Source organism: Emys orbicularis, chromosome 1 (assembly GCF_028017835.1).
Source record: "Emys orbicularis isolate rEmyOrb1 chromosome 1, rEmyOrb1.hap1, whole genome shotgun sequence".
In the NCBI taxonomy this organism is placed as follows: Eukaryota; Metazoa; Chordata; order Testudines; family Emydidae; genus Emys; species Emys orbicularis.
The window spans coordinates 107,456,052-107,477,157 of record NC_088683.1 but is presented as its reverse complement, the minus strand read 5'-3'; the positions used below and the strand labels follow the sequence as shown (position 1 = coordinate 107,477,157).

At 43.6% G+C, this 21,106-nt stretch overlaps 1 protein-coding gene across 1 annotated transcript in view; it reads right to left on the bottom strand.

The window, feature by feature from the left end:
* Positions 1 to 21,106, bottom strand: part of KIAA1549 (KIAA1549 ortholog) — a 212,482-nt gene that overhangs the window by 22,551 nt on the left and 168,825 nt on the right. The window contains exons 11-13 of the mRNA XM_065419825.1: positions 17,671 to 17,873; positions 9,860 to 9,984; positions 7,969 to 7,983 (exon numbers count right to left, since the gene is read on the bottom strand). Coding sequence (XP_065275897.1) covers positions 7,969 to 7,983; positions 9,860 to 9,984; positions 17,671 to 17,873 — 343 coding nt within the window. The remainder of the gene's footprint in view (positions 1 to 7,968; positions 7,984 to 9,859; positions 9,985 to 17,670; positions 17,874 to 21,106) is intronic.

Sequence of the window (21,106 nt, the reverse complement as noted above, 5' to 3'; positions counted from 1 at the left end):
TTGTTTTTTCTTATCAACAGATGGTAAATAGTCTAGCATTAGGTGTTTAGCTGTACAAACAGTGCTTTGCTGTGATTTGTTGGGAAAATTAATTTCTACACCTACAATCCAAATATACCTAAGAGAGTCATTCTAGGGAACCAATGGGCATTTGCTTGATAATGAGCTCATCAAATATCTTATTACATTTTTGTACTAGTTGGTTAATGAGTTCCAAAATATGCAACTATACTACTTAGTCAGAACCTTTATAATCTTATCCATAACTTTCTGTTCACAGTGCCTATTCTATAAATGAAAGCTTCAGAGACAATGTCAATCTGAAATATGGTCAATTTAACAAAATTAATTAAAAGTAGTTTCAAGTACTACACCTGCCCCTATATGTCTTTCCGCCAGTTTTTGTGGTTCTATAACAACATTTTTCTTTTTGAAAAAAATATGTTCCTCTCCCCACTGCTGCTGCATGAAAGACTCACCAACAAAGGAAGAAACTCACTAAAACTCACTATTCCTACAACAAACTTCATGTGAAGGCACTTCTATGCTTGTGGAAGCCCTAAGAAGTGAGTCAGGAAAACTCCACATAGGTCCTGGGGGCTGCCCACGTGGAACAATTTACAGGACTGAGGCCTAAATGACTGATGCTACAGAAGAACTAGAGAAACAGACTATACGAAAAAGTGCTGTCAATGCATTAAAGGAACACATGTAAATATTATTTTTAATACAAATGCAGAAAGTAGCATATTTTAGGACGATTGTGTCCTTTTAAACAGAAAAATAAAAGACAAAAACTAATTCCTTCTGTAAATACTAAAAGGGGAAAAAAGTCTCTGAAATGATTGTAATATTATTTCAATTAATCAATCACATCTGTAATTTGCTAACCTATAATTAAGAGAGTTAAATATTTTATTTAAATAATATTAAATATTAAAATGATAGCAAATCTCCTATGGATATCTCATTGAGTTAATCTATGCTATTGACAACAACTTAGATCAGTGGTTCCCAAACTTGTTCCGCTGCTTGTGCAGGGAAAGCCCCTGGCGGTCTGGGCTGGTTTGTTTACCTGCCATGTCCGCAGGTTCGGCCGATTGCTGCTCCCAGTGGCTGCGGTTCACTGCTCCAGGCCAATGGGAGCTGCTGGAAGCAGCGGCCAGTATGTCCCTCGTCCTGCGCAGGTAAACAAACTGGCCCGGACTGCCAGGGGCTTTCCCTGCACAAGCGGCGGAACAAGTTTGGGAACTACTGACTTAGATCATTAAAAATAAATAATTTTAATCACCTAATTTACTTTTTACTATCTAGGTATTAGTTTCCTTTCCTCTTGAACAGTTTAAACACACTAGTCAGTTTTTCTTGTTCACTGTCAATTCTAGTTACTTCCACTTTCAGCTTCTCACGTAATTAACACAATGCAGTGGCTTGGGTTTCAAGTGCAAAGGGGAATGCTACTTTGTTAAAACAATTATTTCCACTAGAACTTAAACAAAAGACATGGAACATCTGTATTGGTTTTAAGAATTTTGCAAAACCGTGTCTTTACAAAACCTAAGTTTCTTGTACAAATGTGATCTAACCTCTCTAATTTTGTCCCTCTAATTTAACACAAAGCAAGTCCAAGTGCAGCTATTTCCCTTCAATGGGCATCGTCCAAAGTCCACTGTAGTCAATGGGCAGTAGTAGGTACAGTAATGAAGCCACCAACCTATTTTCACATATGACACTGAATAGCCAACTGATAATTTTTAGTCCCAACAGACCTGGGCAGAGTAATAACTGTGAACAAGTGAAGGCTCATTATTCAATTATCAACCTCTCGAGCCATCCAGTCCCTCGGAAGTAAAGACTTAAGTTTATGAGGCACAAAAAATGCACTGCCCTAGGGATGAGAGTTCCACAACCACCACTCCCAAGAGGAGGAGGAGGGTGGTGGTGGTCGGGGACTCCCTCCTCAGGGGGACTGAGTCATCTATCTGCCGCCCCGACCGGGAAAACCGAGAGGTCTGCTGCTTGCCAGGACCTAGGATACACGATGTGACGGAGAGACTGCCGAGACTCATCAAGCCCTCGGATCGCTACCCCTTCCTGCTTCTCCACGTGGGAACCAATGATACTGCCAAGAATGACCTTGAGCGGATCACTGCAGACTACGTGGCTCTGGGAAGAAGGATAAAGGAGTTTGAGGCGCAAGTGGTGTTCTCGTCCATCCTCCCTGTGCAAGGAAAAGGTCTGGGTAGAGACCGTCGAATCGTGGAAGTCAACGAATGGCTACGCAGGTGGTGTCGGAGAGAAGGCTTTGGACTCTTCGACCATGGGATGGTGTTCCAAGAAGGAGGAGTGCTAGGCAAAGACGGGCTCCACTTAACGAAGAGAGGGAAGAGCATCTTCGCAGGCAGGCTGGCTAACTTGCCTTCTGTCTGCAAGCTGACGCCACCTATCATCTTCAGCCCGCAACTTGCTCTGTTCATCCCGCGATTCAGCACGCCACCTCTCCTCTCGTTCATATTGTGCTTTTCTGTAATCAGTCATTGACTGCCTCCACGCATTCTGCTGTGCTCTGTCAGCGTGGGAGGACATCTGGAGCTCTGTGAACATGTCATCCCGCGTCCTACGTTTTCTCTTTCTAATCTTCACTAGCCTCTGTGAAGGAGAAACATTTGCAGCTGGTGGAGGAGAAGGGAGAGGTGGTTAAAAAAGACACATTTTAGAGAACAATGGGTACACTCTTTCACGTTAAATTTTGCTGTTCACATTACACAGCACATGTGCTTTCGTTACAAGGTCGCATTTTTCCTCTTATATTGAGGGCCTGCCGGTTTGGTGTGAGAGATCACTCACGCAGTGCCAGGCCACAGATTTCAGCTTGCAGGCAGCCATGGTAAGACACAGTCTTTTGGCTTTTTTAACCTTCTTAACATATGGGAATGGTTTCAAACAGTAGTGCTCTCATTTCCCATACCAAGCACCCGTTGGGTTGGCCATTTAAAATGGGCTTGCAATGTAAAAGGAGGGGCTGCGGTTTCAGGGTTAACATGCAGCACAAACCCAACTAACTCCCCTCCCCCACACACCCAATTCTCTGGGATGATCACTTCACCCCTCCCCCCCACCGCGTGGCTAACAGCGGGGAACATTTCTGTTCAGCAGAGCAGGAAGGGGCACCTCTGAATGTCCCCTTAATAAAATTGCCCCATTTCAACCAGGTGACCGTGAATGATATCACTCTCCTGAGGATAACAAAGAGCGATAAGGAATGGATGTTGTCTGCATGCCAGCAAACACCGGGACCATACGCTGCCATGCTTTGTTATGCAATGATTCCAGACTACGTGCTACTGCCCTGGCGTGGTAAAGTGTCCTACCATGGCGGACGGGATAAGGCAGCCCTCCCCAGAAACCTTTTGCAAAGGCTTTGGGAGTACATCCAGGAGAGTTTTCTGGAGATGTCCCTGGAGGACTTCCGCTCCATCCCCATACACGTTAACAGACTTTTCCAGTAGCTGTACTGGCCGCGATTGCCAGGGCAAATTAATCATTAATCATTAAACACGCTTGCTTTTAAACCATGTGTAATATTTACAAAGGTACACTCACCAGAGGTCCCCTGTGTGCCCTCAGGGTCTGGGAGCACGCCTTGGGTGAGTTCGGGGGTTACTGGTTCCAGGTCCAGGGTGATAAACATATCCTGGCTGTTGGGGAAACCGGTTTCTCCGCTTCCTTGCGGCTGTGAGCTATCTACATTATCTCCATCCTCATCTTCCTCGTACCCCGAACCCGCTTCCCTGTGTGTTTCTCCAGTGAGGGAGTCATAGCACACGGTTGGGGTAGTGGTGGCTGCACCCCCTAGAATGGCATGGAGCTCTGCGTAGAAGCGGCATGTTTGCGGCTCTGCCCCGGACCTTCCGTTTGCTTCTCTCGCTTTGTGGTAGGCTTGCATTAGCTCCTTAATTTTCACGCGGCACTGCTGTGCGTCCCTGTTATGGCCTCTGTCCTTCATGGCCTTGGAGACCTTTTCTAATATTTTGCCATTTCGTTTACTGCTTCGGAGTTCAGCTAGCAGTGATTCATCTCCCCATATGGCGAGCAGAACCTCCCGTTCTGTCCATGCTGGAGCTCTTTTGCGATCCTGGGACTCCATCATGGTTACCTGTGCTGATGAGCTCTGCGTGGTCACCTGTGCTCTCCACGCTGAGCAAACAGGAAATGAAATTCAAACGTTCGCGGGGCTTTTCCTGTCTACCTGGCCAGTGCATCTGAGTTGAGAGTGCTGTCCAGAGCGGTCACAATGAAGCACGGTGGGATAGCTCCCGGAGGCCAATAACGTCGAATTCCGTCCATACTACCCCAATTCCGACCCCCTAAGGCCGATTTTATCGCTAATCCCCTCGTCGGAGGTGGAGTAAAGAAACCGATTTAAAGGGCCCTTTAAGTCGAAAGAAAGGGCTTCGTCGTGTGAACGTGTCCAGGCTTAATTCGACTTAATGCTGCTAAAGTCGACCTAAACACGTAGTGTAGACCAGGCCTTAGTGAGGAGGGCTTTAAACTAGGTTCACCGGGGGAAGGAGACCAAAGCCCTGAGGTAAGTGGGGAAATGGGATCCTGGGAGGAAGCACGAGCAGGAGAGCGCAAGAGGGGAGGACTCCTGTCTCATACTGAGAAAGAGGGACGATCGATGAGTTATCTTAAGTGCCTATACACAAATGCAAGAAGCCTGGGAAACAAGCAGGGAGAACTGGAAGTCCTGGCACAGTCAGGGAACTATGATGCGATTGGAATAACAGAGACTTGGTGGGATAACTCACATGACTGGAGTACTGTCATGGATGGATATAAACTGTTCAGGAAGGACAGGCAGGACAGAAAAGGTGGGGGAGTTGCGTTGTATGTAAGAGAGGAGTATGACTGCTCAGAGCTCCAGTATGAGACTGCAGAAAAACCTGAGAGTCTCTGGATAAAGTTGAGAAGTGTGAGCAACAAGGGTGATGTCGTGGTCGGAGTCTGCTATAGACCACCAGACCAGGGGGATGAGGTGGACGAGGCTTTCTTCCGGCAACTAACAGAAGTTGCTAGATCGCAGGCCCTGGTTCTCATGGGAGACTTTAATCACCCTGATATCTGCTGAGAGAGCAATACAGCGGTGCACAGACAATCCAGGAAGTTTTTGGAAACTGTAGGGGACAATTTCCTGGTGCAAGTGCTGGAGGAACCAACTAGGGGCAGAGCTCTTCTTGACCTGCTGCTCACAAACAGGGAAGAATTAGTAGGGGAAGCAAAAGTGGATGGAACCTGGGAGGCAGTGACCATGAGATGGTCGAGTTCAGGATCCTGACACAAGGAAGAAAGGAGAGCAGCAGAATACGGACCCTGGACTTCAGAAAAGCAGACTTTGACTCCCTCAGGGAACGGATGGGCAGGATCCCCTGGGAGAATAACATGAAGGGCAAAGGGGTCCAGGAGAGCTGGCTGTATTTTAAAGAATCCTTATTACGGTTGCAGGAACAAACCATCCCGATGTGTAGAAAGAATAGTAAATATGGCAGGCGACCAGTTTGGCTTAACAGTGAAATCTTGCTGACCTTAAAGGCAAAAAAGAAGCTTACAAGAAGTGGAAGATTGGACAAATGACCAGGGAGGAGTATAAAAATATCGCTCAGGCATGCAAGAGTGAAATCAGGAAGGCCAAATCGCACTTGGAGTCGCAGCTAGCAAGAGATGTTAAGAGTAACAAGAAGGGTTTCTTCAGGTGTGTTAGCAACAAGAAGAAAGTCAAGGAAAGTGTGGGCCCCTTACTGAATGAGGGAGGCAACCTAGTGACAGAGGATGTGGAAAAAGCTAATGTACTCAATGCTTTTTTTGCCTCTGTCTTCACAAACAAGGTCAGCTCCCAGACTGGGCAGCACAGTATGGGGAGGAGGTGACCAGCCCTCCGTGGAGAAAGAAGTGGTTCGGGACTATTTAGAAAAACTGGATGAGCACAAATCCATGGGGCCGGATGTGCTGCATCCGAGGGTGCTAAAGGAGTTGGTGGATGTGATTGCGGAGCCATTGGCCATCATCTTTGAAAACTCATGGCGATTGGGGGAGGTCCCGGATGACTGGAAAAAGGCTAATGTAGTGCCCATCTTTAAAAAAGGGAAGGAGGAGGATCTGGGGAACTACAGGCCAGTCAGCCTCACCTCAGTCCCTGGAAAAATCATGGAGCAGGTCCTCAAGGAATCAATTATGAAACACTTAGAGGAGAGGAAAGTGATCAGGAATAGTCAGCATGGATTCACCAAGGGGAAGTCGTGCCTGACTAACCTAATTGCCTTCTATGATGAGATAACTGGCTCTGTGGATGAGGGGAAAGCAGTGGATGTGTTATTCCTTGACTTTAGCAAAGCTTTTGATACGGTCTCCCACAGTATTCTTGCCGCCAAGTTAAAGAAGTATGGGCTGGATGAATGGACTGTAAGGTGGATAGAAAGCTGGCTAGATCGTTGGGCTCAACGGGTAGTGATCAATGGCTCCATGTCTAGTTGGCAGCCGGTTTCAAGCGGAGTGCCCCAAGGGTCGGTCCTGGGGCCAGTTTTGTTTAATATCTTTATTAATGATCTGGAGGATGGTGTGAACTGCACTCTCAGCAAGTTTGCAGATGACACTAAACTGGGAGGCATGGTAGATACACTGGAGGGTAGGGACCTAGACAAATTAGAGGATTGGGCCAAAAAAAACCTGATGAGGTTCAACAAGGACAAGTGCAGAGTCCTGCACGTAGGACGGAAGAATCCCATGCACTGCTACAGACTAGGGACCGAATGGCTAGGTAGCAGTTCTGCAGAAAAGGACCTATGGGTCACAGTGGTCGAGAAGCTGGATATGAGTCAACAGTGTGCTCTTGTTGCCAAGAAGGCTAACGGCATTTTGGGCTGTATAAGTAGGGGCATTGCCAGCAGATCGAGGAACGTGATCATTCCCCTTTATTCGACATTGGTGAGGCCTCATCTGGAGTACTGTGTCCAGTTTTGGGCCCCACACTACAAGAAGGATGTGGAAAAATTGGAAAGAGTCCAGCGGAGGGCAACAAAAATGATTAGGGGTCTGGAGCACATGACTTATGAGGAGAGGCTGAGGGAACTGGGGTTGTTTAGTCTCCAGAAGAGAAGAATGAGGGGGGATTTGATAGCTGCTTTCAACTACCTGAAGGGGGGTTCCAAAGAGGATGGAGCTCGGCTGTTCTCAGTGGTGGCAGATGACAGAACAAGGAGCAATGGTCTCAAGTTGCAGTGGGGGAGGTCTAGGTTGGATATTAGGAAACACTATTTCACTATCAGGGTGGTGAAGCACTGGAATGCGTTACCTAGGGAGGTGGTGGAATCTCCTTCCTTGGAGGTTTTTAAGGCCCGGCTTGACAAAGCCCTGGCTGGGATGATTTAGTTGGGAATTGGTCCTGCTTTGAGCAGGGGGTTGGACTAGATGACCTCCTGAGGTCCCTTCCAACCCTGATATTCTATGAATGATACCACTTAGGGCTAGGAGCTATCTAATAATATATACTACATTAAACCAAACAGCTGACAGAGTTCACAGCAGCATAAATACTGGCCATTTAAAAGATATTATTAACTATTCACATTCTGTTCAAGGAAGGAAACTAAGAGGCAAAGAATAACAGAGATCACTTTAGCATGCAATACTTCAGCCAAAACATCACAAATCACATCATTAAAAAAATAGCCTCAATTAGAAAAAATGCACTTGCTATTGGATAAACAAATGACCCTTTAATATAATTTGTGCTGTTGAGTATTCTTTCTGAGAGTAAATTGCTCAAAACCAATCTTGGTTTTTAGACTCTGAGGACAAATCGACTCAAACTTCAGATACAATTAGTTAAACTTTCTCAAGACCTTTATTCACATTTGTACCACAAAACTGCCAATAAAAGAAAGACTGTCAAACACTAGTCTGGATACTTACCCACTCTGTTTGCTCCTGACAGCATAAAGGAGAAAGCAAAGAAAGATGACACCGTAGTTATGAATAATTCAGCAGAAATGGCATTTAGAAAAACGTATGATAAAAAGGGCGCTCTGGTGCTGAGATACATGATTGCCAAGCCTTAGCTGCAGGAAAAGGAGGCTGACACTGGAGTTTAGCAGCAGTAAATACACCATTACAGTGGGGTCTGGTCTTGAACATTAAAAATAGCCCCCTTTATCCTTTGATCAGGAGGACCAATTACTGAGAAACGGCTTCTTCATCCCCAGAATGGCAGAAGGGAAAAAGAGGACACATTCTGCACAGCTCTCCAGCAAATCTTTCCAGATAATTAAGACACAGTTACAATTAGCTCTCGATGTAACAACTTCTAACACTCCTAAAGCCTAACACGGAAACTCTGAAGAAGATGTGAAACAAGGGGACAAATAGGGAGTTTCCCCAGCAGGAGGCAATGGGATAGTATTGAATAGGGCTGGATTCACATAGACTGGAACAAGTAGTAGTCCAACAGTCTTTCATAACATTAACTCCTCATAAAACACTAATATTATATCAATTTATTCAGGCATTAATTCTGGTCCTTATAGCAAACATAAGACATTAAAACATACACCCTAGGCCACTAGGATGACAGCTTACAAAATAAAAAGGTCACCTCGTGAAAGGTATACGCAAGGGGCCCGTATTGCATACTAGTTTATTGGGAAGCACACTTTTTTATTTTCTGGCAGCGTTTGCCTACTTTGTGTTTTGTTTGCTTACATGCTACAACCGAATGTTCATCCAGGAGGTAAACTAGCCTCACCAAACCAGCCCTTTCAGGATCATTCGGTGTTCTGAGCATTGCATAAGTAGAAGCATACACTAGGGAAAAACAGGTGCTTTGGAAGGGAACTAGTGATTGATATTCTAATAAAGACCTCTTGCATCTTACTCATCATCATCTCTTCTCTGACACAATGGTAAACTTGGAAATGTATGCTATTAGCTCAAGTATACTGGCATTGCATTCCTCAGGAGCCACCTCATGGAAAACTTTGAACACCTTTCAACTTTATAGAGGGATCTGCCTGTGGTATTTCCAGTATTCCCTTCTCTCTCGTTTTACTACTACTAAGGACATTTGTACAAAACAGGATTGTAATGTATCTGGACCCCCACACTGGAGCTACTGTGATTGACGAGCTGAGGATCTGGTCCTAAAATCTCCAGTGAGAAGTAAGCAATATGAATAGAAGTGTGAGCTCTTAATTAAAATCCTGTTTTCATGCAAACATTTTAAATATTTTAAAATGGGGTAAAAGGGAATAAAAACATGACAGGGGTGAGCTGAATAGCGTGCAGTATTTTCCATGAGATGCCAACAAGTCTTTACCAAAATTCGTGCTAACAATAAGGCATCTTGGCTTCTAAATTATACCATGCACAAGCACCACACTGATTTTTAAACCCTTAGTTCTCCAAACTATTTTTAAACCTCAGTTTTTCAAAATCACAGTTAAAGACATATGCCCCCACGGTGTCAAGTCCTGTTGTGATCTCCTTGCACCTCTAATTTCCTGCAAGATTGCTACCAACAGAGTCATAATGATATGATTAGAAACCTATTTGCTGGATGAGAGAAGGGAGGGTGATTGGTGTTATATCACTTGGATCAGATGCATGCCTGAATGAAAGAAACATGCAGATCTCCAACTGCAACATATGAAAAGAGAAAATAAACAGAGGGAAAAAATAGTGGAGAACCAAAACAAGAAGATCCAATAGACAAAAATTACTTTTTAGAAAGTAGCAGCACTGAAATGTATCTCGGGTGTGCCCTACCAAAACACTGCAGCAAGAGACTGAAGAAAAAAATGTAACAAACCACTCTTTGGAGCTCTGCGTGGTTTGCCCTCATTGGCAGAGGTTGGTGGTCTTGCGGTTTCTTCCCCTGTCTCTCTCCCACTGGACTGTTCACTCGCTGTGGAGTCAGCATCTGAAGGGGAAACTCTGCAGTCATAAAAAAAGAAGATATAAAAAAAGATGAATGAAATGTTAGACAGGTTTATAAAGGGCTGTGGCCAGCAGATACAAGGAGATCTCATAAGAACATATGTTGGTAGGACTGTCAAAGTTCTTTTGAGAAAGAACTTTGACTTATAATAAATAACTGATTACCTTTGTCATGAGTGTGGGAATTGCAAAATTAGGCTGTGGCAATGCTGTGCCCTGTGACTTCACTGATACACATGACAGGATTGCAAAGTAACCTGTTTTTACTTTTAAAAAGGTAATCTTAATTGTAACAGAAAGCCCTTCACCTTAGCAACTAGCAGGATTACTTTTCAGGCAGAAAAGTCATCTGTTCCTTCAAAAGTAATATGACTAAATGTGTAGTTAGTATCAGAGTATGAAGTTACCAAGTCCAGCTATTAAAGTAACTCTGAAAGTAAGTCCACACTGATAGTTTTGCTGACTATTTAAGCCTACAATCAGCCAGGACTATGAATATTTTATTTACTCCATACAGTACCGAACGAAAGAAAGATATAATCCCTTGGTTCCTATAAATTGTAGACACAGCTTGTCTATGCAAAAATACATTAGCATTATTGTTATCCCATCCTTCCTCCTCAGCACCTCTGTTTACTTGTCTGTCTTAGATTGTAAACTAACTGGGGCAAGGATTGGGTCATCTACATGTTTGTTAAGCATGTGTACAATGGGGCCTCCATCTATTTGGGCATTCAGGAGCTGCAGGAATACTAATAACCTATAATTTCTTATATCACTCAATTTAATTATCTCATTGTAGGTATATACAGAACAGTTAAAGGCAATCTTGTGGTTTTCCCCACCAGCCTCTGAATTGCATGCATATTTCAGCTGAAAGCTATTCAAAAAAGAAAATACAAAATAATAACAGGACAGAATACATTACATGCAACTGATTCTAAACTCAGTACTTCAGCAGATGATTAGCTGATGCGATAGTATGCATATTGGACATATAATCTTGCAAACATTCATAGTCTGTCTGTGCAGTGATGCAATGGTTTCATGAAGTGGACTAGTTGGTCCACCAACCTTGCTAAGTGCCAGATTTGTTACTGCTAGCAGATATTTGACCCCGTTACTAAAGCCTTCAACTAAATGTCAGCGTTCCCTAGAGAGTGCACACTAAAATAAGTGCTGCTCAGGCAGGTGAGTTTATCAAAAGTTCAACCCACCACGTGCACTTGTTAGTGCTCCTAACTCAACTTCCCTCTCACCCTATGCATACTGCCAGTCTATCTACAGAACTCCATACAAATTCTCTTCCTGCAAAAGTAGTATATTGGTTATGCAAATCCCAATACAAAATACTCCTGGGAAAAAAAGAGAATCACTATAGTAGGTACAAATCTTCCTCACTACATAATCTTTTTTATAGACAGAAGAGCCCCACAAACAGGACAATGAGAGCTGAGCTCTCTCTGTTTGAGCACCTCTTTGTCAGAACATAAGAATGCCCTTGCTGAGTCAACACCAATGGTCCATCTAGCCCAGTATCCTGTCTTCCGACAGTGGCTGGGGCCAGATGCTAGGGAGGGAATGAACACAACAGGGTATTTATCGAGTGATCCATCCCCTGTTGTCCAATCCCAGCTTTGGGCAGGCAGAGGCTTAGGTATGCCCAGAGCATAGGGTTGCATCCCTGACCATCTTGGCTAAGAATTTATCTAATTCTTTTTTGAACCCAGTTATACTTTTGGCCTTCACAACATCCCCGTGGCAACAAATTCCATAGGTTGACCATGTGTTGTGTGAAGAAGTACTTCCTTATATTTGTTTTAAATCTGCTGCCTATTAATTCATTGGGAGACTCATGGTTCTTGTATTATGTGAAAGGGTAAATAACACTTCCTTATTTGCTTTCTACACACCATTTATGATTTTATAGACATCTATCATATCCCTCTTGTCTCTTTTCTAAGATGAACAGTCTCACTCTTTAATCTCTCCTCGTATGGAAGCTGTTCCATACCCTTAATCATTTTTGTTGCCCTTCTCTGTACTTTTTCCAATTCTAATAAATCTTTTTTGAGATGGGGTGACTAGAACTGCATGCAGTATTCAAGGATGAATTTATAGGGTGGCATTACGATATTTTTCTGTCTTATTATCTATCCCAGGAATCGGCAACCTTTGGCATGCTGCAGTTTGCTGTTCCAGGCCAATGGGAGCTGCGGGAGGTGGCATGGGCCGAGGGATGTGCTGGCCGCCGCTTCCCGCAGCCCCCATTGGCCTGGAACGGCGAATTGTGGCCAGTGGGAGCTGTGATTGGCTGGAGCTGTGGACACTGCAGGTAAACAAACCGTTCCGGCCCGCCAGCGGATTTCCCTGATGGGCTGTGTGCCTGATCTATCCTTTTCCTAATGGTTCCTTACATTCTGTTAGCTTTTTTGACTGTCGTTGCACCAGAGAACTATTGCTGGTGACTCCAAGATCTCTTTCCTGAGTGGTAACAGCTAATTTAGACCCCATCACTTTGTCTGTATAGGTGGGATTATGTTTTCCAATGTGCATTACATTGCATTTATCAACACTGAATTTCATCAGCCATTTTGTTGCCCAGTCACCCAGTTTTGTGAGATCCCTTTGTAACACTTTGCAGTCTGCTTTGGACTTATCTATCTTGAGTAATTTCATACTGTATGCAAACTTTGCCACCTCACTGTTTCCCCTTTTTTCCAAGATCCTTTATGTATACGTTAAACAGCATCCCAGTACAGATCCTTGGGGGACCCTGATATTTGCTGCTCTCCACTATGAATACGGACTATTTATTCCACCCTTTGTTTCCCATCTTTTAACTAGTTACTGATCCATGAGAGGACCTTCCCTCTTATCTCATGACTACTTAGTTTCCTTAAGAGCCTTTGATAAGGGACTTTGTTAAATACATTCTGAATGTCCATGTACACCATATTCACTGGATCACCCTTGTCCACATTTGTTGATACTTTAAAATAATTCTAATAGATTGGTGAGGCATGATTTCCCTTTGCAAAAGCCATGTTGACTCTTCCCTAACATATTGTATTCATCTATATGTCTAATGATTCTGTTCTTTCCTATAGTTTCAACCAATTTGTCTGATATTGAAATTAGGTTTACTGGCCTGTAATTGCCAGAATCGCTTCTGGAGCCTTTAAAAAAAATCAGCATTACATTAACTATCCTCCAAGCATCTGGTACAGAGGCTGATTTAAACCATCAGTTACATACCATCAGTTACATACCACAGTTAGTAATTCTACAATTTCATATTTGAGTTCCTTCAGAACTCTTGAGTGAATACCATCTGGTACGGGTGACTTACTACTATTTAATCTATCAATTTGTTCCAAAACCTCCTCTACTGACACCTCAATCTGGGACAGTTCCTTAGATCTGACACCTAAACAGAATGGCTCAGGTGTGGGAATCTTCCCCATATCCTCTGCAGCGAAGGCTGATGAAAAGAATTCATTTAGCTTCCCCACAATGACCTGGTCTTCCTTGAGTACTCCGTTAGCACTTTGATGGTCCAGTAGCTCCACTGGATTTTTTGGCAGGCTTCCTGCTTCTGAAGTACTTAAAAATGTTTTTTGCTGGTAGTTTTCATGTCTTCTGTTATTGTTCTTCAAATTCTTTCTTGGCTTGCCTACTTATACTTTTATACTAGACTTGCCAGAGTTTATGCTCCTTACTATTTTCTTCAGTAGGATTTGATTTCCAATTTTTAAACGATGTCTTTTTGTCTCTAACCACCTGTTCTACTCTCTTGTTTAGCCAGAGGGGCATTTTTTTGGTCCTCTTGCGGTATTTTTTATTTGGGGGTGTACATTTAGTTTGAGTCTCTATTATGGTGTGTTTTTAAAAGTTTCCATGCAGCTTGCAGGCATTTCACTCTTATGACAGCGCCATTTAATTTCTGTTTAACTAATTTCCTCATTTTCCTCACTCTGTGCCTCTGTTCTACCTCCCACCCTTCGTCTTTTCTATTTAGATTTTTAGTAAATATGTATTTTATGGTAGCATACAAATGCCTTATTAGGGATTGGGGCTCCATTTTGCTGGGTGCTGTTGTAAGATATTCAGGGCAGGGACTGTCCCTTATTATGTATTTATACCGTGCATAGCACAGAAGGACCCCGATTTCAGTTGGGGCCTCTCGCTGCTACTTGAATAAATAATTATCTTTATAATCAATAGTTTATATATCATAAGTCTCTTCCATTTGCTACTTGTTTAATCTACTACCCATCTCTAGGTGTAAGGTATGTACGAAGACAATCACTAACCCATAACAGTCTATCCCAACTCTACCTATCGAGTTAACTCTCACCTCTGATCAGCTCATGATGTCAGCCTCCTCTGCTGACTAGTTAAATTTTCAAACAAGCACCTTTGTGCTTTCTCCCATGTTGCCTCAAACACTTATAGGAGCTCCCCATAAACATCAACAAAACTACCTTATTATCCTCCTTCAACACCCTCTTCTGCCATGATGTCTACAAAAAAAGCCTTGACAACAGTCAGGCTATTGGCGTGCTGAGACCACGGGCCTATCATGTTGACCAATACTATTTTATTGTTCTCTTCTACCTTCCCATCTGTCTGTATCCATTTACTATCTCTTGTTTTATGCATCAATTGTAAACTCTTTGGGGACCAAACCATCTTTTTATTGTGTCTGTACTGTACCTAGTACAATAGGATCCTAGTTCATGACTCAGTGCTTCAGTAATACAAATAACAAATATGAATATTCACCATACTGTTTTGTACAGCATTATATTGAACCAGATTCTGTTTTATTCTGTACATACCCATATAACCAAAGAACTGAAAGAATTATCCATAAAATATAATTCCTTAATGTGTCCGTCTTTCCCTCCCTCGGGGAGAAAATGTTTTAAACGTCTTATTGGCAGCTGCACATCAATATATTATGAAGCGACTCCACAGTTAAGCCTACATGGAGATTGCACTTAAAGCAGGGGGCGGAAATACTCACATTTCAAATGTAGCATAATGATTTTTTAAGTAAAATATTTACTAACTTTTCCAGAGGAAACATTTAAAAAAGCTTCTTTTTGAAATTTTACCATGTTTTCCTTTTTTTTCTTTGAGTTCTGCTAAAACCCTCAGACACCAGAGAACTCTCAAACTCCAAGCTACTCTCTCTCTTTTCACACACTTACCACTTTTGAAATTTTAAAATGAAACACAGGAACTCATCTCTCTCGTTTAGAATAATCTAATTGATCTGAGCCAAGATTAGCTGACAGAAGTGTCAAGTTCCTTCAGCTGCTTCTGTTTTCTGAGATGCTGCTAGCCTTGGTCCCTGACTCACTAGCTCTACTCCTTACAAAGCCCAGGGAATATGGGGGATGGGCTCTGGAGAAGCCCATGTGTGGCAGCAAGGGTGTCAGGCGGCAGGAAGAGTGAACGAAGCTTTGGGGTGCATGAGGGGTTGAGTGGAGAGGTGTGGAGATTTTTAGGGGTGAGTTGGGGTGCAGGGATCTGACACTGAGCAGGGAGACTTAGGTGGGAAGAAAAAGGGGAGGCCCATCCTCTGCTTTCTGGCACACCATGCTGCACAGAGCCAGAGGAGTCAAGTTCTTCTGTGCAGAGGCAATGATTTACCAGGGGTTCCCCCACAGTGCTGCCAGCGCAGTGCACTAAGGAGTCAAGGCAGCAGCAGATGAAGAACCCTTCAAGTGCCGACAAGTCAGTGCAGAGGCTGTGTGCTGCCTAGACCCCCAAGGCACCATCTGTATGCCTCTCATTCTTCCCAGCAAGCCTCTCCACCCAAAACATTCTCCACACGCACCCCTCACTCCCTCTCCCAGCCTCCCCCACCATCACTCTTGGTTTCCCCTGACCACAATGCAGTAGCTCTGCGGGGAGCCAAGGTGGAATGAGTAACCATGCTGGGGGACACAGCAAGGGACAAATGGCTGTGTGTGTGTGTGTGGGGGGGGCGCATCTGGGTGGCAAACAGGGATGGTGAAGAAGGGGTGGGAGTGAGCAGAGATGTGAAGGGGAGAGGAGGAAGAACTGGCAGAAAGTGCAGCAGAGAGGAGCTCTGTTCTGCTGAACCACTTGTGGTTCATCATACCATGGCTCCTCCTCTCTACTTCATTTCTTCCCATCAGGTCCCACTTAGCTCTTGCTCATTTGTCCCACATTTCCCTTTCACAGTCCAAATTTCTGTACGCCCCCTCAGCCCAATCAACTGTCATGCCCGGCTACACCCCTGCACACCACTCAGTACTCTCCCTGCAGTGCCACACTCCTTTTCCTCACAGACTTCCCCAATGCCCCTCCCCATCCAACCCGTTCTGATACCATCCTATGCCCCACGTCCTCACACAGCCCCGCTCCTCCATATGCATCTCCTACCCATCATCTTCATCCATCCCACGCCCTGCTAATTCTCAACCACATTCAGCTTTTAAATACTGATATGCATCAACACTGATTCTTCTCAGCGTTTCAGTTCTGAATGTGGTAAGGGAGTAGGGTAGCATCCGCCCAGGCAGTTGGGTGTGGAAGCACAATGAGGAGTGAGGCTGTAGAAGTTATGGGTGCCAAAATTGCAAACACTTGATATAGGTGGTTACATAAAGCACAAGTGACTTTCATTCAATCAGCACATTTGTGAGCGAGGAAGTCACCCGTCTTCCACAAACCAATATCCAGTCTCTTCTGCAAAGTTGCAGCATATCCCAGTGTCCTGCTTTGGTGAGAACAATTCCGACAGCAGCTCTAGTGAAGTTTAGTTATGTGACACACATATATTCAGGAGAATATCAGAGTACCAAGTTCCTTCCTCAGTGTGCTGCACAAGACAGAGAGAACTGGGCTGGTAGGAGACCTTCCTCATCACAATACTCAAAATAATTAATAGCTCTATGAGAGAGGAAGATGGATGGCTTCAGTCATCACAAATGCCACAGCACTAATATCTCTAACTCATTGTCTCAGCTACACCCTCTTTCTTCCCACAGGCCTGATTCTCTCTGGCTCTGGCAGTGCAGTGAGTAGCAGATGAATGATGATGTCATTCAGCCCTTGCTGACGGTCAGGAAATTCTAAGTGAAGGGTGATATGTTGTTCTCAACTTGCTTAGCTGTGGACCTTTTTGCCTGACATCAGTTTGAGGAGAGTGTTGGACATTTAGCAGATAGGTAACACAGTGATGGGCACAGAAAAGAGTGTCATCTTTGAGTTTTGCAGCTTTTGTTGATTTGTGGGAATATTAGTCTGACTTATGTATAATAATTGCAACTAATATCACTAATAGGATTTCTTAATCACCCATTCCCCTACTAACCAGAAGCAATTACAAAATTCAATGCATTAAAAGCATACACTTGATGTTACCCCTTAATAGGTAATGCTCTGATTCTGCCCAACCTACACCCTGCCCAAGATATCCCATTTAACTGAAAACGCTGCAATTAAAAGCCAAAAAAAAAAAAAAAGTAGTCTTGCAATGGCGCCTATAAGGTAGCTAGACATAAGCTTTGATGAATTAGTAGAAAAAGCAAGTTCCAAAGTCGAGGATCCTTCACTGAAAATGCTTTGCAATGTACAATAATACTTTGCATTTAATTAACCGTAATCTATCCAATGCTACTTCTCTTCAGCTGAACTAACCTCCCTCTGTGTCGAACATTCTTTGAAGGCTTTGAAGTGATCTTTGATTTGGGGCTTGGCACATCTCCATTTTCAGAAGGGGTAGTGTCCTTAATAGGTCCTGGAAGAGGAGCTGGCTCATGAATGATTAGGATATCATCTTTGTTGTGCTGGCCCAGGTGCTGCTTAGCAAAATCAAACCCCTTCACACTGGGGGCTTGTAGCTGTTATGAAAGAATAAAGACAAAACAAAAAACATTAAAAGACAGTAAGTGTAAAAGCTTAATGTCAGGCTGTTGTTCAGAGTTGTAACCAATGATCTTTTTAGGATGGTGACCAGATAACAGGTTCCAAGGGTGAGTGGGAAAGCAATGTAAAAAGAAAAAGAAAAAACATCTCTGCAAACATGTGTTCAGATTATATATATTTTAAGATACAAAGGCAACAGCTCCAGGGGAGAGAAGGCATTATGTTGCGACCACAATGACAACTAATTCCTTAGATTTAATAATTACAATAATATCTGTCGTTTTCATTGGGGTTTCCATCTGAGGATCTCAAAGCACTGCACAAACTTTACAAATGTGTCTCAGTACCGATGAGTTATGGAAGGATTATTGTTCCCATTTTACAGATGAGACTGAGGAATAGAGATACAGAGGACTGTAGAAACTGCCATACCAGATCAGATCCAAGACTATCCTTCCTTATCCCATCTGCACGGTATTGCTAAATTACAATAGATGACTCTGACTGTTTTGGCTGGGAAGCGGTGCTCTGAAGGACCAATCCTCACCAGGACCACAAAGCCAAAGTGCAGCGTGCAATCGGATCACTGTTACTGATGGGATGGTTCTGTGCTTTAAGCAACAGCAATCCCGGTGGGAAAGCAGGAAAGGAGTTACAGGGCTTCAGGAAACCACAAGATTAAAAACTCTTTAACTACCTGTACTAGGCTCCAATTTGGATGCGGGGAAAATAGTTTGTCAAGTTCTTCTAATGTAAAGAATTTATGGCCCTCACATCATTATTTAGGTAATACTCCTACTGGATTTAATGGGAGTTTTATCTGAGTTAGGAGTTCAAAATTGGGCCTTAATAGTCTAAACAACATTTATAAAATAGCTAACTTCTTATTTTAATAATATTTGTTATTGGCTCTTTCAACTTAATCAAATTATGAGAATGAAAAGTTCACCTGCTAATTTTCCAGACCTTGAAATAATCAGAAACTGTGCCATTCTAAATTTTTACACATTTTTTAAAAAATTGCTTTTCTTTAGATCACATTTAATTAAAAGTCTGGAAGCTGAAAGTAGGAAAAACCTTTGACAATTCTGGTTTGCACAGCAAACGCACACATATGATGGCTGCATAACACACACGGCCACCACTCTGTTTGTTCCCAAAATAGGTTTCCCACAAACCGAAAGGTGTGTCTGGGTATGCTGACGGGTGCATCTAGTTCTAAATGTTTAAACGAGTCCCCTTTCATTAAGCCTGGCATGCAGTTTCCAACTACAAACAGGCTGATAAAATGCCAAAACAAGTCTGCCTATGGAACATTTTGAGATCGTCAAAATATTTTCCAAAGGCTCTAGAAGAGCATGTTAAAGAAGTGTGCACTATCTGCTTGATCCAGCAGATGGTGATAGAAGCCCTACAGTTGAAAAGATTCCTTGATAAGGGCATATATAACACATGCCTAATGGTGTCTTTTTTGGGGTACATTTTGCACAAGAGGAGCAAACATGTTAGTTTACTAGATATTTTGGAGTTCCTCAACTTTTTCTCTCCCCCTTCTCCCCTGCAAGGTGAAAGAAGGCAGCATTCAGCATTATGGGCCAGATCCTGACATGAATAAATCATAGATCTATTGACTTCAACTGAGCTATGTTGAGTTATACCACCTGAGGATCTAGCACTGTTTCTCCATCTTTATTGACTTCCGCGCCCACAATCCCAGCCATTTATCTGAACCTCTCCTGAAACTTAGCTCCTCCACACTACATCCCCCTCTTCTGCACACAATCTTATTGACCTTAAAAAATATATTAAAAAGACCAATGTCTGACACATAAATATAAAAAAGACCTTCCTCTTTTCCCTTTCTCCTCCACTTCCCTCCCCCGCATCTTCTTCAACACCCTTTCCTCCAACCCATTCACTTGCTCACTTGACCCCATCTACTCCTGGCAACTATCCACCCCCCCAAATCCCTACTCTCACCCACTCCTTATCCCTCCTCCACAACCTCTCACTTTCTTCTGGTCTGCTCCCCCATGAGCTGAACACCCACCCTGCCCCTATAACTACTGCTCCATCTTCCTTCTGCCCTTTTTCTTTACATTTATTCAGTGTGACATTTATAATTGCTATCTCAAGTTTCTCCCCTCCAACTCCATCCTGCCTCCTTCATTCCACCAAAAACCCTCTCACCTGAGGTCTCTTGCAGCCTCTTCCTAAATCTCAGATCTTCTACTCCATCCCCATCCTCCTTGATTTCAATAGTATCAAAAACAGCAGAGACCACACCATCCTTCTTAAACTCTTCTCCTCCCTTGGTTTTCACAACCCCATCCTTTTCTAGTTCTCTTCAATCCTTTCTGATAATTCTTTGTCTCTCTTTTGGTGTCTGTGTGTGTGTGTGTGGGGTGGGGTGGGGGAGGAAGAGTGAATCTTCTCCCTTTATACCCTGGATGATCTTATCCACTCACATGGCTTCAACTAGCAATTGCCAATTACTTAAAAATGACCAGTGATTAGGAAATGTCAGAATTAAGGTTGCCCATGAAAATTTAATTCAGACCCTTTGTACATATAACATTTTTAATTATATGATCACATACTATTTTCCCCCAGGACCCCTGCCTCATTCAGTACACAGGATGGACTGTTCTCCAAGGATGAACCAGAACTGTGTAGTGCAAGAGGCTGTTATCTGACTCCACTGTTGCAGAAGATGGAAGGTGTCTAGTGAATGAGTTAGGGGAATGCAGAGAGAGGGAGGCTGTTATCTTCCATGTGGATCTGCCACTAGAGGAGAATGAGACATGCACTTTGCCAGTGGTTTCAGACTCACTTGCTGACAGTAGAGGAATGGTGACTCAAGTCACCACTCCAGGTTTTGGAGGGGCATGTGGTCTACTGGCCACACACCACTCTGCCCTGTTTCCCCAATGCCTGAACACTCTGGTTCCTCATCAGACCTCAGTCTTCCTCCCTGCTCTCAGTCCCAATCTTCCTGCCCAGTCACTCCCTGTCTTCCCTCCCTGGGGTTCCCAGTTCAAGTCTATTCTCTCTGCTGTCCTCCCAGGTCCATCTTTTATCCCTTCTGCATTCCCAGGCAGCAGGTTTCTCTTCCATGCTGCCTTGGTGCCAGCAGAGGGAGCACTGAGAGCACAGGAGAGATGGGATCCCTGATCTCACTTCTGGTGCCTGACCACAACTCTCCCTG